Raw genomic sequence first — 26,507 nt, forward strand, 5'->3', positions numbered from 1 at the left:
ATTTGGAACTTAACTTAAATTCTTCTACAAAAAAGAAAGTAGGGATGATATTTGTTTTTATTATTTGGTTAAAACATATATATATTTTTTTTTGGAACAAGGTTAAAAGAGAATTATGACAAGAAAAATACAATATTAAATGAAAACAAAGTATAACCAACTCATAAATTTTAATTTTTCGTTGAAAACTATGATAATTTTTTCCTCATTTCTATCTCCATTATTCCAACGACAGGATTGAGGAATTCTACTTCAACGTGGGCAAGTAAAAAAATTTTAGACCATTTGTGGCTTCGGCTTCGACATCATAAATAGTCTAAACCCAGAGTTGATCCTAAATCCTTAGTAAAACTAGGATTTCAACATTAGATTTCTAGACTAGAACAATGCCAAAGCACCCAGAAGCCAAAACTGTAAAAATCTCTCCTTTTCATAGATATCACACCTACTTCTCAGTCTTCATTTTTAGGCTTAAGACCTTCAATAGGATGATCTTTCACCACTGCATGTCACTCGACTTCCTTGTCAACTATGTCACGATTTGTATTAGCCCATTGCTTTGAGCAGCTAAATTTCACATTTCATATGATCACCAATATTCATCACGAAATAAGAACTCAAATTGATAAGAAAGCATTTCAAATCTTTCCTTTATTATTGTCAGAAAAAAATTGTCTACAAAATGTAACCAACTGCGTGACAAAAAAAACCATGACTAAGTTCTTTCATTTACTGATCCGGAATAATAATAATGATAAAAAATCGTTCCTAGATGATGGGTACCTCGATCATACAAAACCACTTCTAATCCAAGAAAAGGCATACAACAAAACTAGAGGCCTTGTGCAGATTTTCTTCTCACTATTACAAAATGATCTCTTCCTGTACACTGACATTAAGAGTCTTATTCGGTAGAACAATGCTATTGATCACCACAACTTCATCTTCAACAGTCACTGCTTCTCCTGTGTAAAAGTGCAATTAAAAAAAAAAAAAAAAAAAAGAAACTCAAAATTGGTTAGAAGTGAATTGCATTTTCTAACTTTAGAGCATTAAAGTGTACAGGATGACAGAAGAATAAAATAAGAAGACAAGGACAACTACCAAGGATGGTAATTCCGAGCTTTGCGTTATAGTCTCCATCAGCCTGAAACAATCAATCAAGTTTTAATACACAGTAACTAGCAGCGGTCTACATAAGTATCATCTTAGCAATGTTTCATACGAGGTCCTAAGGAGAAATCTGTCAATTAAAAAAATTTATATCTAACCATTCTTTAAATAGGATTTATTATTTATTTATTTTTTCTTTCAGGCCTTCCATAACAATAAGCCTTCAAGATTTATGTTGGCCATTAATTTTGATCCTTAGTTGTGAACAGATTTCCATCCATCATTATATAACCATTCGCCTTTTTATCCTACTCGATTACTCATCTGGGCACAAGTTTTATTACCGAATTAGCTTTGCTATATTATTTATCAATTTCCAATAAATATTATCATTTCTTAGATAGTTATCTCTATTAAATCAAAATCTTCAACAGTGATAGAGAAATATAAAATCTGAACACAACCCAACTGCATCACTACACTTGCCTGGACACGTGACCATTTCCCAATAGATGACTTCCATCCAACAATGGAATGCATTACAACCGCATTTTCCTGTCATGAGGACATACAGACATATACCTTTATATAAAATAGAACAGAAAAGATTGACATCAAACTATAGGTATAACTGTTTCGTAAGTAACCCATTCTGTACCTTAATTTCAACATCATCCAAGATGATGCAACTTATAAGCCTTACCCCTGCACCTACCCGGACATTTGCTGAAATAGAGACATTGGGGCCTATCTGTGAATAAGAGCAACCCACCCTTTAGAAGAAAAGCATGATAGAGGTTTCAGTAGCTCAAATCTTTGTAATCCACTACATCACCATCCATTTAATTCATTAGTCACTTATTATGCATGATAATAATGGACCATACATGTATTTTTGTCATGTTATGGTTTATGAATGCATCTTATGAACAGAGCTCATAACAAATGAGGGAAAAATTTAACTTGCAAATTTGCAATAAGAAAAGAAGAGGAATGGTTGTTCATAATACTGCTAATTATATGAGATGGAACTACCTTTGCAGTTGGATGTACTTTTGCTGATGGATGAACATAAACATCACCAATGATAGTAGCACTCTTGTTTCCATCTCCACCAGCCAAAAGATGGGGGGAGGTAAGTCGAAATTGGGCAAGATACAAAGCCGAACATCGCAAAGACATCCTATAATGCCAAGTACAAATTGATATTGGACAAATAATTGGAAGAATATTAAAGAAAAAGGAAAGTTCAAAGAAGATAAGGTACCCTGGAGTCTTAATTTGTTCCCAGAAATCCATGGTCTCATATGTATATAATTGCTTCTTTCCAGCAAGAGGTGACAAAATATCTTGATCCAGCCTTACAAAATCTGTAGGAAGTGTCCTGCTGAAAGACATGTATATCAGGATGAAAATTGAAAGGAACCTTAGCTTTCAAGATTAATGTACATAAGAAGTAACATGTCCATAGATGAAATATATCATTAAGAAAATTTGTCATCAAAAGGGAGAACATGGCCATTCAAGAATATTGCAAAAATACATATCATAAGACAAGGAATAAAAAATTAAAAGGGCAAGGAAGCTCAATCAGTAACACTGTATGATCTGTTGCCTATCGAAATTCTACGCCTAGTATTACATGTTCTAATAAAAATTTCTCTACTATGTTACCCAAAAAATTAGAAAATGAAACGTCTATGGATTTATGGTTTCAGAAGTGCAGAACTAGGAGAAAGAGATCAACCTTGTTGCAGATTGAAGGGCTTCAAAGCTGGAAACACGGCGTAAATTAGCTGCATTTGATTTGACAAAATATGATACGCTTTAACATCTTGCATATTGCACACCAATATCTAATATCATATGTCATATACCATAGTAAGAAAGAAGGAAAAGGAAAGGAAAAAAGAACTAGATTGGTATTTCTCCAAATGAAACTATACTAGTTATGACAAATATAAGAGAAGAGGGAAAAAATAATTGGAGGTCAGCTTTATTAAGCAGTCACATACATAATGTAAAATTTGTATGGCTAGAACCTCCAACAACAATTAATGAACTGCATATAATTACCAAAGACCAACCTCTATCTTCCCTATGAGTGGAGACGTCTTGGATGGCAGTAAAGATCTCTGGAGTAAAGATATAGACACCACAATTTATCAAATCACTCACCTGCATTTTTTAAGAATAATAAATCCTCATAATATTTGACCAGGATCAGAAGATAAAAACAGTCGGGTTCATTTAAACATTAGAAATTAAATCAGTATCTGCAGAAATTGCATTATATACATACAAAAGTTTCAGGTTTCTCTGTGTAATGCAACAGTTCTTTGGTGATTGGATCAGCGACCAGCTCACCAAACTGGTAAGCAGATTCAGCAGAAACCTGCATACAATAGAGAAATATTTAAACCAAAAAAGTATCTATATTGGAGAGAAATGACTCAACATGATTCAGCTTGCTAATTTTCTCCTTTTCCATCCACGAAAGCAGTTGATGATGCATGCTCAAACCTTGATAACTAACATTGTTCCCATCCCACCGTATCCTTTATGAGCCTCTGAAAGAAAATCCAATAAAAAAAAGTAATGCCCCTTAATATCTTGCCAAATAATAATATGCAACACCATGACTTCTAGTTCTTTAATGTCTAATAAACACGGTTCGATGAGATGTTGGTCTAACCCACCAAGCATGTCGGGCAAGGGAAAATTGCAGCAAACATCACAATTCAGCAGAAAGATATGCGACTGCAAAACAAACATAAAATATAACATAAGAAATTCTCCCCCTATATTTAATTTATTTTATCATTTAAAAAAAAATGAAAATACAAACTAAGATGGAGAAGGCACAAACCGGGTTATCCTCCAATATCAAATCTCTAAAGTAATAAAGGCCACCAGCAGAACCATGCGGTTTGTCTTCTTTTAAGTATCTAAAAATTCCACATAATCAACAACAAACTACAATAAGCTACCGACCAACACTAATATTATTTAAAAATTTTGAATTTACATATATATATATATATATATAAATATAAATAGAAAGAATACTGATAAACCAACCTCACTGGCACTTTAAGCTCATTTGAGATCGACGAGACATATAATGCGAATTCGCGTTCCTCGTAGAATCCAATTAGAAATATTTGTGCCAAATTGGGTATCTATAAAAAAATAAAATAAAAAAATAAAAAATACAACAACGACAACAACAACAACAACAACAAAAGCCAACGATTCCGCCGATTGATTTCGAAGGAAGCAATGCAAATGTAATAGCAGAACTTATAATTTATATAGTTAAAAGAGCGAAATTCAGTATTGGGAAAGCAAGAAAGCAAACCCTTTTACAAGCTGAAATGGGGTGGTGAACCATTGGCTGCCCAGCCAACGGAAACAGTGGCTTCGGAGTATTGAAAGAAAGTGGCCGGAATCTAGTCCCTGTACCCATTTTTTGAAATTATAAATAAAAAAAAAAAAAAAAGCAAACTACAAAATTAGACGAGAAATTTTGACCAGAAATGCAATTTCAAAATTCGAATTGTATGTGGGAAAACAAAGCAAAAAAGAGTCTAAAGAATTTTACCTTTGGTGGGTCCGCCCACCATGATGACGGCGACGACCTTCTCCTCCTCCGAGTTCTCCATGGAGAAATACCCCAGATTAGATCTTCAGCTTCTCGATTCGAAAACCAAAGTTCCTCACGGACTTCAATTTATTAGAAAATGAAATAAATAAATAAAATTTAAAAAAAAAAAAAAAAGGTGGTAGCTTGGTGGCGCAGGAAAACAGGTAGCGAGACTGAAAAAGGTTGGATTGAAATTGAATGAAATGAGAGAGAGAGAGAGAGAGAGAGAGAGAGAGAAGGGTGGAATAGAAGTTTGATGACGGAAAGAAGGAAGCGAGAGACGGTTAGTCGCTGAAACACTTTCACTCTTCGCTTCAACTCAAAATTCTTTCTTTCTCTGTTGCTCTTCCTCCTGAGGGATCCTCGTTGGATCGCGTGCCAACTACATTTTCTGCGGGCGGATCTACATTCTTGAGCCAGAATATTCTCAAACCCTTACGACGTCGTTCGTCTTATATATATATAAACATATATATAAGAATTGGAATATGTTGTGTGTGTGTGTGTGTGTGTGTGTGTGTGTGTGTATATAAATTTAGAAAAAATATATGCTTACCAACCCAAATAAAAAAAAAAAATTATGGTTAACTAGATGAAGAATTTCGCCCAAAAAAATAATTGACTCATGTTTTATTGATTTATGAAAAAAAAAAAAAGAAAAAAGAAAAAGAAAAAAACGACAAGATCTTTTTAGTTTTTATTGTTTGGTCAAGATAAAAAATAAAATGTCTATATATTAGATATTCCAATTTTTCATAAATAAGAGAATATACGATCGGCGTTTATGTTTTTATTCTTTTTAAGATTTTGAAAGGAGTTTCACGTGCTTTGTATTGTTTTCTTAAATATTGTAGCATTTAAATGAGGTTTTACAAATGCAATAAAAATAAAAGTAGTTGCCATAAAATACTCTTTACACATATAAGCTCACTTAAAATATTTACTACGTACAAGCGGAGCACGAGCTACTAATTGACAAAGGAGGATGCGTCGCCCAAGGTTCATCGGTAATTGGTTATGAATTTTGAAGTTGGTTTTCTTACTCGTAAGAAAATTTTGATGTTCATAAAAAAGAAAAAAAAAAAAAAGGATAAAAAAATAAGAAGATGATGCTATATAATAACATAAAATAAATCCCCAAATAAATAAATGCCCAGTGAATATGTTCATTTACATGCATGTCTTCACAATTATACATAGAACCAGATAAGCTACTTCGTTATGTGTTGGGATGGTGACCGACTGATCCAAAGAGAAAACCTTCATCCTCCATGAAGGGAAAGATAGATGCTCATCTTTAACACCAGCAAATATGTGCATCTACCATCTCAACTCTTTGAAATATATGCAATTAAACTTAAGTTTACCCCGACAAGAAGCAGCACAGAAGCTGATTTTCAGAACATCACCATCTAGTCCTGAAATAACACGCACCTTTCTTTCCTTGAATACCATCCAGAGGTGATAGAAAACCGAGTCAAAAAATCCATGAAGCTCATTGCCCAACACATTCAACCTGCAATGTTAAATCCTTGATTCCGGCATCGTGTAAGATGTGAGACACTTGTGCCTTTGTTAAACCCTTGTCGGTTTCAGTTGAGACATGAAGATGAAGTGTTCCCACCACATCTGTGTTAGTGAAACTCCATACATGCAAGTTCTGAATGCCGCAAACCCCCTTCATCTTCCTAACATCATTTAGAGCTTTTCTCAAATCATGCTCATATGCTCTAGGAACTCTTTGGAGCAAAATTTCAGCCGAGTTTCTAAGCAATGGGATAACAGAAGCTACAATTAAGACAGAAATAAATATTGAGCAGGCAGGATCAGCAATAAGCCACCCCTTATACTTGATTAAGAGGGTTGATATAACAACTCCAACACTTCCCATTGTGTCAGCCAGAACATGCAAGAATATACCTTGCATATTATGGTCAATGTGATGATGCTGATGCTTATGTGATTCTTTGCCATTCAATACCAGAATTTTTTGCTGGGATTCACTGTTTCCCAAGGAAGCATGACTATTAGAATGCAAACCTCCTTCTTGAACATGGTCATGGTCATGGTCATGGTTATGATGGTTGTCATGGTCATGGTTATGGTGGTGGTCATGGTCATGGTCATGGTTATGATGGTGGTCATGGTCATGGTCATGGTCATGGTCATGGTCATGGTTATGGTGGTGGTCATGGTGGTGGTCATGGTGATGTTTATGGTCCTGTCTATGATGGTCATGTTCGCATGCATGGTTTTGGTGGTTGCATTGGTGGTCTTGCTCAAGATGGTCATGCTGGTGGTGATCATGGCACTCGTTGTTCCCAAACTGGTGATCATTTTTACAATCATTGGATTTGCCACAGGGAGTAGAGTGATTGTGTTCATGGCCTGAACATTGTTTTCCACAGACTCCATGAGAAATGGAGATAAGCTGCTCATGCTTTTCCCCATTGTCTCGATCATGTTGAATGTGGTCATGTACATGTTGGTGATGGTGGGTGTGGGCATGGGAATGGGAATGGTTATGGGAGCATGATCCTGATCCACCATGGGCATGGTGATGCTCCTCATGGAAGAAGATCAAACCAACAATGTTAACAAGAAGTCCTCCAATTGAAACAGTTAACAGGCTGTTAGTTGATATGTCCTGAGGATCCAAAATCCTTTCCAAGGATTCTAACACTATTAGTGATCCAACCAGAACCAAGAAAACCGCATTGACATATCCTGAGAGAACCTCAAATCTCCCACGACCATAATTAAACTGATTATTTGCAGGCAATCGTGATATGTATGAAGCATATAGACCAATTGCTAAAGCAGCACAATCAAACAACATGTGACAAGCATCCGATATCAACCCTAAACTATTGCACATGAACCCAGCAACAAATTCCACAATCATGTATCCAGTGTTGATCATAAGGAAAAGAGCAATCTTCCTGGATTTCCTCTCACTCAAAATGTGCCTCAGAGGCTTCATAATGAAGCTACTCACTGACTCTGGCGACTCCAACCCTAATTCAATATAAGTTGAATAAAAAGGATCTAATTCCCGAACAGCAACAAATAACAACAAACCACATATCAATAGACCCCAAAGTGATAGCTCAGGATAATAGAACAACTCTAACACAAGAGTACAAACAAACGTGACCAAAAACTCCCTCCGGAAATCTTTAGAAGTCACTAACTTCTCATCACTGAAGTTTTCAGTCAATAGGACTCCAAAAACAACAGTGTTGGCCAGAGGCCAAGCCAAGTTTCCTACAGAGACGCTATCCCCTTCACCTTCAAACATTAATATACTAATAACTGCTGGAAAGAAAAGCACAACTGTAGTGAAAAACAAGGAAATTAGTCGAGTGCGTTTCCGGCCCAGTTCCCCAATTGTCCTCCAGTTCATTGAAACGCGCTCGTAGCACCCCAAAAACCCAGAAAGAAAGGGAAGCAACATTGACCAAATTCTCACACAATTCTCTCCAGGAAACAAAGACAACCCCAATTTATCAACAAACTTAGCAGAAAACGGAAAGCATTCAATACGATCCCAACTCATAGATAACAAAAACAACCCAAAAAACAGAGCGAGAAACCCACGAACCTTAGAGGACCGATCACCAAAATTCAAATTTCGATTCCGTCCCTCGGCTACGAACCGTGCCGCGACGTTCCCAGACAATTCAGCGAGAATCATAGCGGCTGTGCCGCAGTACCGAAGAGCTTGGAACCGGAGGAGAAACACCACAGCGAGAAGAATCGATCTAGCGACCAAGACTCTGTGCTGGGACTTCGTGATCAAGGAAAGAGAGAAGATGGGTTGCTTTTGCTTATGCTGAAAAGGGTCTTTAGAGGATGATGACAAAGACCGCGAGGTAAATAGAGAGACAAACAGAGTGAGCAAGAATGAGAGAAGAGAGACGAGGAACGAGAAAGGGAATAGAGAGAAAGAAGGAGACGAACGGAGGAAAGGAAGGAGGGAATAAAGTGAACGGAGAGAGAAAAGCAAAAGGAAGAGAAAAGAAAGAGAGGATTTGTTGTTGTTGGCGTTATAGTTGAAAGGCTTGGAATTGAAAGAGGATAGGCGATGTTTGGATGGGGTCGCAGATGCGGTGGGAGTGGAAGACGACGCATAGGGAAATACAGGGTAAGCTCTGGATGTGGTGGGCGTAGCCGGAAAAGTGGTTGGGGTCGCCGAGCGCTGAGGAACGGCGAGGCGGAGAGGCCGGTGGTGGTGGTGGTGGTGGTGGTTGTGGTGGTGATCGGCCATGGTGGGCAAGTTCGTTTTGGAAAAGTGGGTTGTTTCTGGTTTTGTTCTGCGAGTCAAATTGAGACTGTGATGAAGTTCACGAATCTGTCCGAAAACCCAGTTAGGGGAGATAGGAGAGTTAGGATCCGGATCCGAAAAGGGTCCGTAACGGTAAGCCCATAAGAGAAGACCATTCTAAGTTTTCAAGGTCCACGGCGTAATTAGTCCGTTGGAGTTGGGGAGCCCAACTTCTAGTTGTCGGACCACATATTAATTAATCGATAATTGCCTGCCAGGTCAACTAATTTTGGGAAAGTTTGGAAAGCCAACTTTGCTTCATTAATGGGCAATGGACTATTTGAATGCTTGACCAAATTTCCCTTCCATATTGCATGTCTACGTACAACTATCCAAAAAAACCACCCGTTTGACCTTTTTTATTTTTATTTTTATTTTCTTTTCCCTGTTTTAAATTTTTTGCCCGATCTTTCTTTTAGGGTTCGGAAACTATCCGGTGGCTACTATTCAAGCCATGGACATCATTAAGTCAACATAAGAACTTGTAAGATTATATAACCTAGGTTAAGAAAAACTATAATTATATAACCTTGATTATAAAGTTGTTTGGTAAAATCACAATGCAAAGTGTAAATATAATAATTATTATTATTATTTTGTTTTGTAAGTTTGATTGAAAAACAGAATAGGTTGGATTTCGCAGGAAAGTAGGACACTCATTTAGTCATCACCGTAGGGACTCAACATTTTAAGCGAAGCAAACGGCATGAATATATTTCCTTAGTTTGAAACATTCCAACAAGCTCACCCGAAGAGATAATCATATCATAATATGCCTATATTGCTGTGGATTTAGTCTCTGTAATTAAAGCAGCTACAGTTTTCTGCTAAGCCATTCATCCAAGGTACGCAATCATATACATATATATATATATGTTCAGAACTTTTTCTCTTTTCTTCGTTGGAGATAGAACAATTGAAACTTTTGATACGTCAAGTAGAGTAAAAAGCAATATCCAAAAAAACAAAAAAGTAAAAAAAAGAAAAAAAAAAAGAAGGGAAATGTGTCATTCAAAAAAACAAAGTATAGTGCAAAGGAATGCATCGATATATATAGCCTCTTAATTATAGGTTCATTTTACGGTAGTGCTTTGAATCTTCTTTTTAGCTTTTCGGTTCAAAGATAAGGTCCTTTCCTTTGTTAACTCCAATTATTATTATCTTTAGGTGGTTTTCTTAATCAAATATATTCATTCAACTATACTAAGCTACTACCAGATTCAGTGACAGGCTATAACTTAAAAACCTTTCTCTTTTCCTTTTATTATTTAGAAGAATTTATAGAATTACAAAAACAGGTTTTTCAGACTTCACACGAACGGTCTCAAAGATAGTTTCGCTTTACTGACCCAGAAGCCCAGCCTAGAGTTTATTTATTTATTTGTTTTAGTGATATCAGAAGTGTCGCGATTCAAAAGAGAAAACATAAATGAGGTGTGTAAAAACTTCCAAAGCGGGGAAATTAATGTTAATATCATGCTCTAAACCCGTTAATTTTACGGTAATAACAGGCTATGATGCTAATAATATGATTAGGACCTTGTAAAGGTGACTTTGTTTGTCTGTTTGACACCATTCCCTATATGGATTCAGACTAAAAAAAAAAAAAAAAAAATCAAATACAGGGTTTCAAAAAAAAATCATCACTGAATCTATGTCGTCGACAAGAGTGGGCAATCATAGATCAGAAATGTCACGTACTTTTGATGGACGGATAAGATGCGTACTTAAAAAATCAGACAACCAAACACTAAACCTCTGCACGGTCCTTTCCGTTCTGTCTCTTTGTTGTTTGCTTCCATGTCAACCAAACACTAAACCACTATTTCCTGAGGGGTCAGGAGCTTAGACTCGTACGACTCCTAGAAAGGATTAGTTTGAAAATATTATTCAATTTATGAATAATAGTATCAAATTTATACAAAATATTACGAGCAAAGATATAGTGTTACTTGTTTTATTAAACGTAGCTACCTACTTTATAGATAATTCTATCGATTTTTTTTTTTAAATGTTACTATTTTATATATAGTGTTATCTACTTTATGATGAAAAAAATTTCATTTCCTTCTCGAGTGAAAAACCAAATATGGAACAAAAGAACAAATTCAAGATAAATTGACTGTTTTTTAATTTGAATTGAAAATTTCATTTCCCTAATGAATTAGGAAAATCCAAATTGATATATAACTAATCATTCTTGATTTTTTTTTTCCAATACCAAAAAAAGAAAGCTTCTCAATTTCAATTATTATCTAATTTATATGAACCATATTATACAAATTTAAGGGGGATGTTTTAGTTCAACCCTTTTAAAGGGTTGTATTATAGAAATTTCCTTTCCCGTGTGGAATTGGCTAAAGAACATGTCGGTTACAAATAACTCCACAAGGACCAACAACAAAAAGCCACCTGGCAGATCTTTTTCTGTTCCATTTTGATCTGAAAATTCAGATATTGATCATGTGGGGATGATAAATAAATAGATAGCTAGATTGATTGGGTTTGGTTTAGAAAGGCAATGTTATCTGCTGACTGTATTGCTTTACTTGCATCAACCTCCATTTAGAGCCTCAAGTGGCATCCATCTCACCAAGCAACCTTGTGGGGGTGTTTCATTACTTTTTTGAAGCACCAAAAGAAGCTCTGACCATGGCTACGCTAACCTGTGATAGATCAAATTCTGTCCATTCTGCGAATGGTCTAGACTCTAGTGGGTTTAAATTTAATTTTCTTTTCTTCTTCTTAATACAAAGAAAATTAGAAAACCATCCTCGTCAGCCAGCACTTCTACTCAGACACTCCCCTGTGTTGGCTATGTGTTTACCTGTGTGGGTTGTGTGTCCGTGCGTGTCTTGCATGCTTTTTGGCATTCATTTGTTATGGCATTTGTCAATTATTAACTTTTGTAGCTAGACTCTCCCCCAACGTAACGTATCCACATATATACGCAAAATTTTCAGTTAAGTTGTTCATTGATCAGCTTTTCTTTCTTTTTTTTTTTTTTGGGCAAATGTCACTGCTTTTTATGGTTTTGGATTTGCTCACAATGTAACGCACAATTTCAATGTTTTTTTTTTTTTTTTTTTTTGGCACAAAAATGTCGACAGTACGAGAACATCAACACCCCTTTAATGGTGAAAGTTCCGTGCTCCAATAGGTTTTCAGTTCAATGGAGCTCTCGAACAAAAAACAGTCAAAAAAGTTGTTTTGTTTTTTTTTTTTGGGGTGCATAAAGATTGAAAATGCTAGCCAATATAAATAATTCATAGGACCATAAAAATCTAATTGTGATATGACTCAAGCAAATGTGATTGCGTAGACTACATTGTTACGGACGAGAAAAAAAAAAAAATGAAAGCAGTAGCCTCAAGAAATATGTATATAGAGATAAAGTAGCTGTTTATAATGCTTATTACTGCTTTCTGTCAATATCTAATTAATAATTGAAGACAGAGACCAAGTGAAACTACAGGGAATTCCTACTAACTTGCATATATATTATTTTTTTATTATAATCATTAAACGTTCTCGAATTTTCTAACTCGGGTTTGTGTTGCATGGGAAAGTCTATAAACTATATAATTATTATATGGCTCTAACTTTAAGAAAGAAAGTTAAAAATCTATATATATATATATATATATATATATTCATGATTCACTACATATATAATGAAATTATCACCATTTGGGTGGTTCTAACTATGAAAAAATCTTATTAATTTTTCGTTTTTGGCTTACAGGGAACAGAAAACAATATCCTCCTACGTGTCAAAGACACTACGTGGCAATGAAGTGGCACATCAAGTATTGCCATCCGTCAGAGTCTCATATGGGGTGGTGTGGTGGTGGCTAAAATTTTGTTTGTGTTGCATGTCGACATCTTTTCCTTCTTATCGGTTACGTTGCCATGACACCAAAGTTTGTCCAAACTATGGTTAAAAGTTTGTCTCCTTATCGATACTCGTTCTTTATTTTTATTTTTTTTTGCATTCTTAAAATAATTCAAAAGCAAATGCAATGTTGGAGGGAGCTTAGTGATTTGTCTAATGTCCCATATTTTAAAAAAAAAGCTATGATAACAAAAAAGTTTTTTCAATTGGGTTTTTAAATGCGGAGCCAATGATGAACATTAGTGGTACTTGGTATACTATATAGTACTATTTGTTTGATGGTGGGAATGAAAGCAACAGTTTTGTGCTTAAGTGACTAAGAAATGATCTATTGTGGTCTTGCTTGCCTTTTTCTTCTCCTTGGCGATCCTTTTTAATCACATCAACTTCTTCGTTCACACTTCAAACATTCCTTCTATTATGGCTGGAGCAGGGCAGAGACGAAAAGGACTCAGCTACTCATGTATTCTCCTAATAGGTAACTATCTCAATTTTATTTTTCTCATATATATATATATATATATATATGAATGAAATTCAATATTGGGGGTGAGCATAAGAAACCATTCTTTTATATTGCCAAAATTAACTGAGGAGGGGGGGGCCTCATAATAATTAATATCTATTCTGGAGTTTAAAATCCATTTGAATTTTCCGAATTGATTCTCCATTGACCATGGAAACCTCTGTTTTTGAACAAATTGAAATGGAAGGAAAGGAATGGAAAATTAATGTTTGTTACTAATAACAATATCCTTGTTTTAATTAATCTGTATCTGTTTATTCATTTTGGTAATAGTGATTGCTGGTATGGAGAGGTTTGCATTCAAAGGAGTTGCATCGAATCTGGTGACTTATCTAACAGATGTGGTAAACATGAGCAATTCTTCTGCGGCCAAGACGGTGAACAATTGGTACGGCTTCACTTCCATGCTTCCACTCTTGGTTGCACCACTTGCCGACTCCTACTGGCACAGATACACCACTATATTAAACTCTTCTTTTCTCTACGTTGTGGTATGTTTTTTTATTTTTTTTATTTTTATTATTAATGCTTTCCTCGTCTTTCTCCATTAATAATTGTTAGCATTTTTTTTGGAGTAAAAAAACTTTCTAAGTACCATTAACATGTCTTTTACTTTCTTTTTATTTTATTTTGGTGGAAAAGAGATATGATTACCAGGTATTGGGAAATTTGGCAGTGATTGGTATTGTCATTAAATTTTTGTTGGTATATAATTAGTTTTATGACCAATGTGATCGACTTATAGACTTTTATTTGTACCGACCCACAAACACTACTATTTCTCCCTTTAAATTGTAATTAAAAGGGACAAATTTATTTAGACTTCCACAATTTTATTTTAATTACAGTTTGATCTATATTTTTTATAAAATTATACTTAGATCTCATTTAGAAGGGATTATTTTTTTCAATTAATTTTTATAGCTAAAAATCATAAATATAATTATAACAAAATTAAAAGGTTTAAATAAAATTTATCCTAATTAAAAATCATTTAGCTAGTGGGTCCACAAACCACAATCCCAATATAAGTGAATGGAAATGGAGGAAGTTCATGATTTAATAATGATTAATTACTAGATTAAGTGATCTACATGTTAATTCTTCTACTTCTTGCGTTCCATAATTAGTAATTCTTCGTGCAGAGAATTTATCACAAGTTTGCAGAGACAGCTTGGAGATATTTTTAATATAATATTGATGCAAACTAGTTTGTTACGTGTGCTAAAGACAATATGAGGCTCAAATTAAACAAAGATGACCTATAAATGCAATAGCACTTAACTTGCGTCATTTTTCTTTTTTTTGGGTGAAAATGTCAAAATTACCAACATCACTGCTTTGAATAGACTTTCCTTTCCTTTCCTTTCCTTGATGTGTCCAAAGATTATGCCAGCCACGCCACTCTTTGTCAAGCTGCAGCATTTATCTCTGTTCATCTAAGTAAATTAATAGCATAGCCTTATTATACTTAGCAAAACTAATTTCATGGTTCAAACTTGGAAAACCAAGTTCCAAAAGTAGTTCACTTTTGTTTATTATTGTTGTTTAATTAGTGTTGTGTTCTCTGACGCCTATATTAAAATCCTGCACTTTACATGTTTGATCATATTTCAATATGATTTTGGCTTTAGGGGCTGATGGCATTGACATTATCAGCATTGACAAGGTCATGGTCCCCATCAAACACAACAAGGTCTTCTTTATTTATCTTTTGGCCCCTCTATTTAATTTCTCTAGGCCAAGGTGGATACAACTCATCTTTGCAAGCCTTTGGAGCAGATCAACTGGACAATATTGAAGAGGAATTGCCTAGCAGCAAAGATGAGCAGAAATCTAATGTAAAGAGTTTGTTCTTCCAGTCGTGGTATTTTGGAGTCTGTGGTGGTAGCTTGTTGGGAGTCACTGTAATGTCCTATATCCAAGACACTTTTGGTTGGGTTTTGGGATTTGCCATACCAACTGTAGCAATGGTTGTGTCAATCGTATTTTTCTCAAGTGGAAGTCGAATTTATACGTATAGACAAAATGAGAAAATGGGTTATAAGCCTATCACGAGCGTGATTCAGAGCATCAAAGAAACTGCATCCAAGTTCCTAAGTTGCAAAATAGCCTTACCAGATGAAAAGGATATAGTCGAGCTAGAGTATGTCAATTTTCTTCCTATATTAATCCAAGTACAAAATCCACTTTATATTTGAGTCATTGTGTTTTAAGTTCTGATGATGATTTTGGTTGCATTGATAGGCTTCAAGAGAAACCTTTTTGCCATCAAAACAATGAAACCAAGGAAGGCTTGGATGAGAGCCGAAGAAATGGAGTTTTACTGCTCGAAAATGCAAAAGTAGTACTTCGGCTTTTGCCCATATGGACAATGCTTCTAATGTTCGCTGTAATCTTCCAACTCCCTGCAACTTTCTTTACTAAGCAAGGCATGACAATGAAGAGGAACATCGGAAGCAGCTTCCAGATCCCACCAGCAACGCTTCAGAGTGCCATTACACTCTCTATAATGCTCCTGATGCCCTTGTATAACAAAGTTCTTATACCAATTGCGCAGTTTGTCACCCGAGACGAAAAGGGCATCAGCGTAATGCAAAGGATGGGGATAGGGATGTTTCTTTCCATCATAGCAATGATGATCGCAGCAGGGGTGGAAACAGAGAGGCTAAAACTGAGCAGAAAGATGGGAATTCATGAATCAAGATCGGAAATAGTGCCTCTAAGCATCTTTTGGTTGCTACCACAGTATATTCTTTTGGGTATCTCTGATATTTTTACAGTGGTTGGTATGCAAGAGTTCTTCTACTCTGAAGTCCCCGTTAGAATGAGAACAATGGGGTTTGCTCTATATAATAGTGTTTTTGGTGTGGGAAGCTTTCTGAGTGCCATTTTGATCTCAATCATTGAAGATTTAACCAGAGGAAGCAATAGCTGGTTCTCTGATGATATGAGCAAAGCACGGCTGGACAAATACTACTGGTTTTTGACCGGCCTAAGTGGACTGAGCTTGCTGTTATATATCATATTGTGTAAATGTTACACAAGTAGGAAAGATTTAGGTGTTTGAAAAATGTAAATTCATTTGTCGTCTTGTTTTCTTTGCCGAACATATAGTTTTATTATTATTTTTTTTTTAACAAAGGATTTAGATCCTCTTCTTTTCCTTAATCCTTGTTTTTTCAATCCAATGGTAAAAGGCCAACTTAATAAAATTAATGGAACTTACTCCTATTGGATTGCAGAGCACTATACAGAGATTTAGTGCTGGTAATATTTTTAATAAAGTAGACTAAAGTAGTGAAATAAGGAAATGGATACCTAATCTAGCCAACTATGTTCACGGAGATTTAATTTAGACATGGTTTTGCCTTTTCTAACCGGACACCATCCCTGTCTTTCCATTGACTATATCTGACACTCTACATCGAGAAACCATCATTTCTGAGACAGTCCTGTGTCTAAATTTCAAGAAACGTTGAGATGGTAATTGAGCTGGTAGAGTTTGATAGCAGACTCCAAACGATCTTCAAAATCATCATCTTCCTTGGTTTTGCTGTTGTGATCTAAGTAGCCAAACTTCTCTGGATATTCTTTAAGGTGGTCAATGCCTAGGGCATGGTCTCCTTTGTGACTTCCCCGAAGACACTTGAGAAACTCAAATAGGGATGATTTTGTTGAAACCACCTGAAGTTGGAAAGGAAGAAGAGGAACAATCAAGAGCAAAGTAAATATTGCGACAATCAAAGAAAAATATTTTTTATGCCATTAGTTACAGTTTGGATATGATTACAGAAGTTACAGTTTGAGAAATGAGAGGAGTACTATTTATCGACTAGTAATAAACTATAAATTGAAACGCCTATTACTTCGTTTGATCTGGGTTATTTAACTTAAAAAGCTTTGTAGAGTACAATCTTTCTCTTAGCTCCTATATTTTTGTCAATTTTTGTATTTTTTTTAATCTCACAATAACAATATTAAATCTTGAATCTTATCTTAATAAATCTAAATAATTTTGCTATAATGGATTTGTACACTCATATCATGGAAGTATAGTCCACTTGCATTCAAGCTTCAAGATATAAATAGAATATATTACCAGATATAAGTAAAAGCCCCATATAAGATGGGCGTGCATGTTCAGTATAACAAAATAATTCTTATTAGTTATTTTTTCTTTTCATAAAAGAAATGTATGTTTGAGGTTAATTTCTTTGAGAGAGCAACAAAAATGTATTGATGAGTATAAATTTAGTTATAATATATTTTTGAGTTTTCAGGCAGACCGATCATGAATGTTTAGTCTTTCAAGGTGTTTGGGGGACTAAAAGTGTAAAAGTAAGAACACCGCACGCAACCACACACTTAAAAAATTAACTAGTATGTTGAATACACAGGCTTTCTTTTCTTTGCCTGTTGGCTACGATATTGCCTTATGGATGAATTTAATTACCACACGTTTTTAACATGGTGTTTATTTATTTATTTTGTTTTTCCACAACTTTACATCATAAAAAGAATCCGTTACTAATTAATGTATGGGCTGACAATGATTCAAATGACCCATGTTACTAATTTACTATCTCTTCAACATATATTGATGCTTTCACGTGTATGTTTGGCACGCAACAATTTTATTTACATTTTCACAAGCATTTGATTATTTTTTTTTAATTTTTTTATAATAGGATTTGGATCATATTCTTACTATTACATTATTTTTTTGGTTAATTTTATTTTGATATTTTCTACTTTCATGATTTTGTAATTTAGGTCTTGAACTTTCCAACTCAGTAATTTAAGCTTTTAATTTTTCAATTTGTTACAATTTAAACTTTTTACCTTTTGACTAAGGAACTCAAACTAAGAATAATAAGAACAATGGAATTTGCTTTAATAATCTTGTTTGCATAAATGTTAATTGTTACACAATAATAGAGGAACTTAAAGATACAAACATGTAATTAATTATCTTGTATTCTTAAAATCCATATATATATATATGTATATATCTTGTATTCTTCTTGCTTAACTTATGAATTTTTTTAATAGGATTTGGATTATATTCTTATTGTTGGTCTTTTTTTTTTTTTTTTTTTTTGGCTTAATTGCATTTCGATACCATCAATTATTGTAGTTTTGCAATTTAAACTTTTAACTTTTTAACTTAATAATTTAAACCCTCAATTTTTCAATTTGTTACAATTTGGATATTTTACTTTTGACTAAGAGGTTTTAACAATGGTCTCATGTGATTGTGATATTAAATTGTATAAAATTTTAAATTAGAAAAAATTAAAGTGCAAAAAATATAAAACTAGTCTTAAAAATATGCATTTTAATAGCTTTTAAGTTTAAAATTTAATACAGTTTAAATAATAGTTATGTGACCATGTTTTGTTTTACAATAAAGGTATTAAAGTACAAATTGTTAAAAATAGTTTTAATATTTTGTATTTTAATACTTTCTAATTTGAAAATTGATATAGTTTAATATAAGTAATTTGAAATGACAATTAAACCTTGTAATTAATAGTTAAATAAGATTTGAATTGTAATAAATTAAAAAATTAAGGGCATAAATTGCTAAATTAAAAAGTTAAAGAATTAAATTGTACAATTCTAAAAGTCAAAGATACCAAAGTATTTTATAATAAATTGAATTTTTCTGTTAGATTTTTTTTTTTTCATTCCAAAGTATACAATTAGCTTGTTTATATGTATAATGTTTTAAATTTGAGCCGTTTATACTCCATTTTTTATTTTTTTATTTTTTTAGAAAAATCAACAGAAAAATTAAATTTATAATAAACTAAACAAGTGTTGAAATTGATGTAACAGCTGTAAAAGAAATGATCTATATATCCTTTTATTAGTATTATTATTTTTTAAATTTGCATAATGGAACTTAGTATAGCTATGCTCCTTTTTTGGGTCTAACAATATTAACAAACTTGGTTTGTTCCTTGCCTTTTTCTCGTGGATCGTGACCTACAGACCAATTGAGGGCGCATATGTGAAAAAGACAAAAATTCTATTTTTTTTTTTGAATTTTTCCAAAATAATATTTATATATATATATATATGTATGTATAAGAGAATATTTCTAATTTATTTTACTAACTTCGGATATTGATTTTTGGAGTAACTTTAAAATCCTACACTTATTTATTTATTTTGATCAGAAGAAAATGAGCTTCATTGATTCATATGACAGGAGGTACACACAAATTAAAAGTTTTAAAACAACATCATCAGCAATAAAAACTTCAGAGTGGTCTCCCAACAAGGCGGAAGAAGTTGACTTATTCAAGGCTTTATTTAATTTCTAAATCCAGTCAGCCACCTTAGCTAGCTGTGATCATATATTATACTACAATTTATTTTTGTATATAAAGATTCTCAGGTTACTCTTTATTGAAACTTAGAGAAATTATCTAGCTGATTAAACATTTTTATTATTTTTATTTTTCTTTTAGCTAGTTTCACAAAGTTCTATAATTCCAAATATTTGAGAAAAGCAGTTAGAGAAGTTGTTGTTATTTATAGCTGTATAACTCTCTAATTCCTTGGATATCGTCATCATGCAAACTCTTTGCCTGACCAGACGGAATAACGGGAAACATAATAGCATTTGGCTCCGAGCTATGGTCCAACCCAAGAAGGTGTCCAATTTCATGCAACGCAACCGTCTCCAAATCATAAGTACCGGGGAAAGCACCCACAGTCGGTGGGAGCAAAAGCATGAGCTAGGGTTCCTCCAGGTCCATCGAAAGGCACTCCATCTCCATGAAACCTCCTCTCGAAGCTTATTTTGAGATCTGGGTTCCCACTGAACCCTCGAGACTGAGAGAAACTGAAGTCTGTGTACGCAGCCCATGTTTGGAAAGCTCGATGGACAGGAGGCATGGCTGCCACTGGGGTGCCTCGGAGAAAAGCATATGTCAAGTGGAACTTAGAAGGTGGCCATTTCGGCATTCCTGTGAAGAATGAATAGTGAGCGACTGTGTTTATGGAGCTGCTTCCATGGCTATGTCGACCATGTTTTTGCTTTTTCTTGCCTGATTGCATCCGAGTGCTGCCGTTTACGATATCTGCCATACCACAACGAGACACCATCATCTCTGATACTGTCTCCGCGTCTAGATATCCGGAGACCTTGAGATTGTAGTTGAGTTGGTAGGTTTTGATTGCAGACTCCAAGCTCTTGTCGAAATAGTCATCATCCGTGTCGGTTTTGTTGTTGTGGTTTAAGTAGCCAAACTTCTCGAGGTATTCTTTGATCTGGTGGAGTCCTTGGACATGGTCACCCTTTTGACTTCCTTGAAGATTCTTGACAAACTCAAATGCTGATGAATTTGATGATGAAACCAATTGAAATTGGAGAGGAAGGAGAATGATTAAGAGGAGAGTGGATATTGTGATAATGGAGGAAAGAGCTTTTGATGCCATTAAATATATGATTGCTGAATGCTAAATGTTTGGCAAGCTATTTATAGACTTTCTAAACGCCCGAGGAAAAAAAACTTAATTACATACAACAGTTATACCATGTTATTCATACAACGGCCAATAATCATGTGCAATGTAAATCCAAAGCTAACACTTGTATGAAATATTAATTTATTGACTATCTGATTTTGAATGTTTCCTTGCAAAACATCACTTTTACAAAATTTTCTTTGGGTTAATTTTGTCAAATTTTGTTAAAATATTTATATTAATTTTGTCAAATTTTAACAAAATACAAAGATAAAAATGTTATTACTGATGAATATGTAAAGTCTTTCAAATTAGCATTGGGGATTCATTATTTGTTTTGTATAGCTAAAAGTGTGTGAATGAGAACATTGCACGCAACTACAGACTCGGAAAATTAACGAATCTGTTGAAACATTTCTACACGGGCTTTCTCAACATTGAGTTTGCCTGCGATACACGGCTTTGCCTTATTTTTCAATGAATTTACTAAAAGTACGTTTTTAAGCGTGGTTTAATTTTCTTTTCTTTGGTTTATCAACGAATTCGTACCATTTAAGCCATATACGTTACTGCATATGCAACCCGCCAATGCTTCAAGTAATTCATGTTATTACTTCCAACTTTAATGTGCTTTCAAATGTGTATATCAGGCAGGCACGCTATAACTTTAATTACCATTTTGACATGCATTTGATAATTATCCCTATGATTTCCAATGTGCTAATAATTCCATTTATTTATGTGAACTAAAATAAGTTAATTAAGTGAAGTAAATACAAATATTTTGAAATTATGGAGTTGAGGATTGGAACTTTGAACCTTTGATCGAGAAAGTAGTGGCTTAAGTACACTTGGTAATTGCTTAATACTTTGGTCTATATAGACCTAACTATATTACATCCTTTAACTTAATTACCTCTATGACTTTTACTTTATATGTCCATTATTGTATATGTTCTTAAGTTTGGTCTTCTCTCCAGTATAATAAGGAGTCCAAGTAGTAAAATTACAATATTTAAGTAATTATTTTAAATTAATGTCTTTTGTTTACTAATAAAAAATATTATTTATCATCATTAATAAACGATTATCAGTAAAACCTACATATCAAATAAAAATTTAAATAGTTACCGTTACATAATTCACTTTTACAGTTTTATAATAAAATTAAATATCTCAATTAAAATTTGTTCTATAGTATGGTAATTGTCATAAATAGCAGGATTTTTTACTAATTTATTCCCAAAACTTACTTACTTTGTTTATTTATCTTTTTAATTAGAACTTCTAAATTGTAGCTTGTTCGAGCACTCTAACTGAATGTGGATTATTAGAAATTACCATGTCAGAAATGTAGACATTTTAAAAAGTCCTCTCTAGTGCAACTGAGATCAAGAAGTGTGGTTAGCAAAAATTTTAGGAAAAAAAAGAAAAAAAAAACCATTGTCAAGAAAAAAATGATTTCTTAAAACAAAAAACAATGAGAACAATGGAATTTGCTTTAATAATCTTCTTTGTGTAAATGTTAAATGTTTCACAATAATAGGGGAGTTTTAGGCAATAAAAATACATTATTAATTATCTTGTATTCTTACTGAATATAAAAGTTTTTTTTAATAGAATTTGGACCGTTTTCTTCATATTATTATTATTATTTTTAAGATTAATTATACTTTGATACCCTTGACTTTTGAAGATTTGAAATGAGAGGCTCAAAACTAAGAACAATGACAACAATGGAATTTGCTCTAATAATCTTCTTTACACAAATGTTAATTGTCACACAATAATTGAAAAGTTTTAGAGAAAAGCGTAGTTAATTATCTTGCACCCTTACTGAACATAAGAATATTTTTAAAAGGATTAGGATTGTCTTCTTATCATAACCTTTTTTTCAAGTTAATTGCACTTGATATTTTTAACTTCTTGATTTAGTATTAAAATGCACAAAATTTAAAGTTAGCTTTGAACATCTATATTTTTAATATCTTCTAATATGAAAGTACCAACAGGTAACTTGCACAACTTTTCTTTTACTTTTCTTTCAAAATAAAGTATATTATAGTACAAAATTAAAAAAAAAAATTTTAACATTTTACACTATAATATTTTTTTAATTTTAAAATTGATATAGTTTCATATCAATCACATAAAATAGCTGTTAAATCTTATAGTAAAAGATAAGAGATTACAATAAATTAAAAATTTAAGGGCCTAAGCCACTAAGTCGAAAATTTTGAGGTCTAAATTGTAAAATTTTAAAAATCAATAATATTAAAATATAAATAACCATATATATATATATATATATATTATCTTTGTTTGTATGCTGTTTTCAATCCGATTTGTTTATACTTCATTTTTATTAAAACGATATCAACAAAAAAAAAAATAAATTTATAATAAATTAAACAAGTGTTAAAATTGATATAACAGCTGGAAAATAAAGGATCTATGTATTTAATTTTATTAAAATTACAAAGATGGAACTTAAAAGAGCTTTGTGCGTCTGTTTGTTCTAATAATATTATCAAACTTTGTTTTTAACTTCCCTTTTTTTTCTCGTAGATCGTGATGTACAGACCAAATTAATTAAGAACCTAAGACAAAATTCATAAGCAAAAAATTTTAGAAGAGGATGAAATTTTATTTTTATTTTTATTTTTTTCTAAAATTATGTGTGTGTGTGTGTGTGTGTGTGTGTGTGTGTGTGTGTAAGTATGTATTTATGCATAAGAAAATATTTCTAATTTATTATACTAACTTGGATATTGATTTTTGGAATAGCTTTAAAAAGCTATCCTTATTCATTTTGAACAGAAGAAAATGATCATATATTACAAGAACTTCAAGTTATTGTTGGATATAGATCATTTCCAATATCTACGTATCCTTCTTGAAACTTAGAGAAAATTATTTTAGCTAATTAAGAGTACCTTTCTTTTATTCTTCCTCTAGCTAGTAGCTAGGAGCTAGTTTCACAAGGTTGTGACTCCAATTATTTTTTGAAATTAACAGTTAAAGAAGGAAGATTAATGTTTACTTATAGCCGTATAAATATCTAATTCCTTGGATATCGTCATTATGCAAACCCTTGGTCTGACCAGCAGGAATAACGGGAAACATAATAGCATTTGGCACCGAGCTATGATCCAACCCAAGAAGGTGTCCAATCTCATGCAAAGCAACCGTCTCCAAATCGTAAGTACCAGGAACACCACCGACGGTCCACTCCTCGTCGGAGTCGTAATGGAACCTTCCGTCGGTGGGTGCAAAAGCATGAGCTAGGGTTCCTCCGGGTCCATCGAAAGGGGCTCCATCTCCATGAGACCCCCTCTGGAAGCTAATTGTGAGATCCGGGCGGCGGCCGTTTCCACCAAACCCTTGAAACAGAGAGAAACTGAAGGCTGTGTTTGCAGCCCATGCTCGGAAGGCTCGATGGACTGGAGGCATGGCTATGAATGGTGTGCCATAAAGAAAAGCATACGTCAAATGGAACTTATTAGGTGGCCATCTCGGCATACCTGGGAAAAATGAATAGTGACCAACTGTGTTCAATGAAGATGAGCTGCTTCCTGCTGCATGGACGTGGTTTTTTGGCCTTTTCTTGCCCGATTCCATCCGACTGTAGCCGTTTACTATATCTGCCACACCACAGCGAGACACCATCATCTCCGATACTGTCTCCGAGTCTAGATCTCCCGTGACGTTGAGATTGTAGTTGAGCTGGTAGGTTTCGATTGCCGACTCCAAGCTTTCGTCGAAATAATCATCGTCCTTGTGGGTTTTGTTGTTGTGGTTTAAGTAGCCAAACCTCTCGAGGTATTCTTTGAGATGACGGAGGCCTTTGACATGGTCTCCCTTTTGACTTCCTTGGAGATTCTTGATAAACCGAAACGGAGATGACTTTGATGATGAAACCACCTGAAATTGGGGAGGGATCAGGAGAATGATTATAAGGAGAGTAAATATTGTGGTAATGGAGGAAAAACCTTTTGATGCCATTAGATATGGTTTTGATGAAGCTACATGTTTGAGTACAAGGCTATTTATAGACTTTTAATTTAAACATTGAGAAAATTTTACAACAGTAATTAATTAGACCTAACTATATACCATATTTCCGTACAACTGCGAATAATCATGTGCAACTTAAGCACATAATCATGTGCAAGCTCAAAGGTATCGCTTGTACCAAATATTTATTGAGTATCTGATTATGATTGTTGCAAAACTTGTACAACAATTTTTTTCTTTTTTTTTTTTAAATTTTTTTTTGAGTTTTCTTATATTAATTTTGTCAAAATTTAACAAAATTCACAGATGAAAATGTTATTACTGATAAGTATGTAAAGTCTTTCAAGCAAGCATTGAGGATTCATTATTTGTGGTTGTGTAGCTAAATGGGTGTGAATGAGAACATTGCACGCAACTATACAGACGGAGAAAATTAACGAGTCTGTTGGAAACATTGTACACGGGCTTTCTCAACATTGAGTTTGGCTATAATATTATACGGTTTTGCCTTATTTTTCAATGAAATTTACTAGACGTACGTTTTTTAACCATGCTTTAATTTTCTTTTCTTTTGTTTTTTTGTTCACAAATTTGTCCCATTCAAGCCATATACGTTACTACATGTACAACCTTTTTTTTGGATACTACATGTACAGCCTGCCAATACATTCATGAATTTCATGATCTTTCCCTTTTTAATATATCTTGCACTTTACATCAACCAAAAAAATACTGCAAATGCTTCAAGTAATTCATGTTATTACTGCCACCTTTATTGTACGCTTCCACGTGTATATCAGGCACACAATAATTACCATGTTGACATGCAATTTATAATTATCCTAAGATTTCCTTTAAGCAAATTAAATAATTCGCTTAGATCATCAATTCCATTTTTTTTATGTGAATATTTTAAGTTTTAAACGAAATTTAGGTTAATATTTGGCTTGATAAAAAAATGTTTAGCTAATATTTTGTGTGCGGATTCGAATTTTGAACTTTTGCTCAAGAAAAATGACGGCTTAAATGCACTTGGTTACTGTTTTCAAAAAAAAAAGTACACTTTTTATGATAAATTGGCCCAGGTGGGGAAATTTTAACGCCTTCTCTTCAACTCAGGATGACATTTGCCTACAAATTTATTCCAAGACTTTCTTTCTTTTTTTCTGTTTTTAAATAACAACTAATCTTAGGTTTTTCGGTTTACCCAAAAAAAAAAAAAAAAAAAGAGTTTCCATTTATCAAAAAAATCCTAGGTTTTTTAGGATATCTTAAATTAAGATGTGAATTGTTAAAAATTAACATTAATACTACAAGTATCAAAGTATTAATAAATAATATTTATCAAATAATAAATTTTAATATATTATTGATTAACATATACGTAAAATATGAATATGAATAAATAAATTCTTTAGTGAATAAAAAAACTAAATAAATGAAATATTGCAACAATATTTACTATATCATTTGGTAAATATTTGATAACTGTTATATT

General features: G+C 33.4%; 4 protein-coding genes and 1 pseudogene across 7 annotated transcripts; 1 reads left to right on the forward strand and 4 right to left on the reverse strand.

Annotated features, from left to right (window-relative positions):
* Positions 1–622: 622 nt before the first annotated feature.
* Positions 623–5,193, reverse strand: LOC107415348 (uncharacterized). 2 transcript variants are annotated; one of them, XM_048472415.2, is made up of 15 exons: positions 4,718–5,193; positions 4,475–4,572; positions 4,195–4,295; positions 3,983–4,061; positions 3,813–3,873; positions 3,637–3,683; positions 3,416–3,508; positions 3,201–3,291; positions 2,861–2,909; positions 2,381–2,497; positions 2,149–2,296; positions 1,772–1,864; positions 1,600–1,668; positions 1,105–1,147; positions 623–965 (listed from the first exon to the last, which is right to left on the reverse strand). In XM_048472415.2, the coding sequence occupies exons 1-15, from the start codon at positions 4,776–4,778 to the stop codon at positions 865–867; spliced, it is 1,251 nt and encodes a 416-aa protein (XP_048328372.1). In that variant the 5' UTR covers positions 4,779–5,193; the 3' UTR covers positions 623–864. The 2 variants fall into 2 exon arrangements, with proteins under 2 accessions (XP_048328372.1, XP_048328371.1); XM_048472414.2 differs by having other exon boundaries at positions 2,381–2,500; positions 4,718–5,192.
* A 683-nt stretch (positions 5,194–5,876) lies between these two features.
* On the reverse strand, positions 5,877–9,116 carry LOC107410168 (uncharacterized). The gene has a single exon (XM_048471791.2). It carries the CDS (start codon positions 9,027–9,029, stop codon positions 6,255–6,257), a length of 2,775 nt encoding a protein of 924 aa, XP_048327748.2. The 5' UTR covers positions 9,030–9,116; the 3' UTR covers positions 5,877–6,254.
* A 3,688-nt stretch (positions 9,117–12,804) lies between these two features.
* On the forward strand, positions 12,805–16,739 carry LOC107415396 (protein NRT1/ PTR FAMILY 5.9). 3 transcript variants are annotated; one of them, XM_060816651.1, is made up of 4 exons: positions 12,805–13,459; positions 13,781–13,895; positions 15,142–15,653; positions 15,755–16,739. In XM_060816651.1, the coding sequence occupies exons 1-4, from the start codon at positions 13,443–13,445 to the stop codon at positions 16,575–16,577; spliced, it is 1,467 nt and encodes a 488-aa protein (XP_060672634.1). In that variant the 5' UTR covers positions 12,805–13,442; the 3' UTR covers positions 16,578–16,739. The 3 variants fall into 3 exon arrangements, with proteins under 3 accessions (XP_060672634.1, XP_048328792.1, XP_048328791.1); XM_048472835.2 differs by having other exon boundaries at positions 12,806–13,459; positions 13,781–13,998; positions 15,248–15,653; XM_048472834.2 differs by having other exon boundaries at positions 12,815–13,459; positions 13,781–13,998.
* Positions 16,740–19,646: 2,907 nt separating this feature from the next.
* Positions 19,647–20,998, reverse strand: LOC112491442 (metalloendoproteinase 2-MMP-like; annotated as a pseudogene).
* Positions 20,999–23,767: 2,769 nt separating this feature from the next.
* LOC107415409 (metalloendoproteinase 2-MMP) lies at positions 23,768–25,014 on the reverse strand. The gene has a single exon (XM_016023732.4). The coding sequence runs from the start codon at positions 24,995–24,997 to the stop codon at positions 24,032–24,034; it is 966 nt and encodes a 321-aa protein (XP_015879218.1). The 5' UTR covers positions 24,998–25,014; the 3' UTR covers positions 23,768–24,031.
* Positions 25,015–26,507: the final 1,493 nt, after the last annotated feature.

Source organism: Ziziphus jujuba, chromosome 4, assembly GCF_031755915.1.
Source record: "Ziziphus jujuba cultivar Dongzao chromosome 4, ASM3175591v1".
Classification (NCBI taxonomy): Eukaryota; Viridiplantae; Streptophyta; class Magnoliopsida; order Rosales; family Rhamnaceae; genus Ziziphus; species Ziziphus jujuba.

Coding starts and splice junctions, on each gene's coding strand:
- LOC107415396 (XM_048472834.2), top strand. CDS start 13,402: ATGGCTGGAGCAGGGCAGAGACGAAAAGGACTCAGCTACTCATGTATT. Junction 13,999..15,141: donor CTTCTTTTCTCTACGTTGTG/GTATGTTTTTTT, acceptor TTTTGGCTTTAG/GGGCTGATGGCATTGACATT. Junction 15,654..15,754: donor AAGGATATAGTCGAGCTAGA/GTATGTCAATTT, acceptor TTGCATTGATAG/GCTTCAAGAGAAACCTTTTT.
- LOC107415348 (XM_048472414.2), bottom strand. CDS start 4,778: ATGGAGAACTCGGAGGAGGAGAAGGTCGTCGCCGTCATCATGGTGGGC. Junction 3,874..3,982: donor TGATATTGGAGGATAACCCG/GTTTGTGCCTTC, acceptor TTTGTTTTGCAG/TCGCATATCTTTCTGCTGAA. Junction 1,865..2,148: donor AAGTACATCCAACTGCAAAG/GTAGTTCCATCT, acceptor TCTTATTCACAG/ATAGGCCCCAATGTCTCTAT.
- LOC107415409 (XM_016023732.4), bottom strand. CDS start 24,997: ATGGCATCAAAAGGTTTTTCCTCCATTACCACAATATTTACTCTCCTT.
- LOC107410168 (XM_048471791.2), bottom strand. CDS start 9,029: ATGGCCGATCACCACCACAACCACCACCACCACCACCACCACCGGCCT.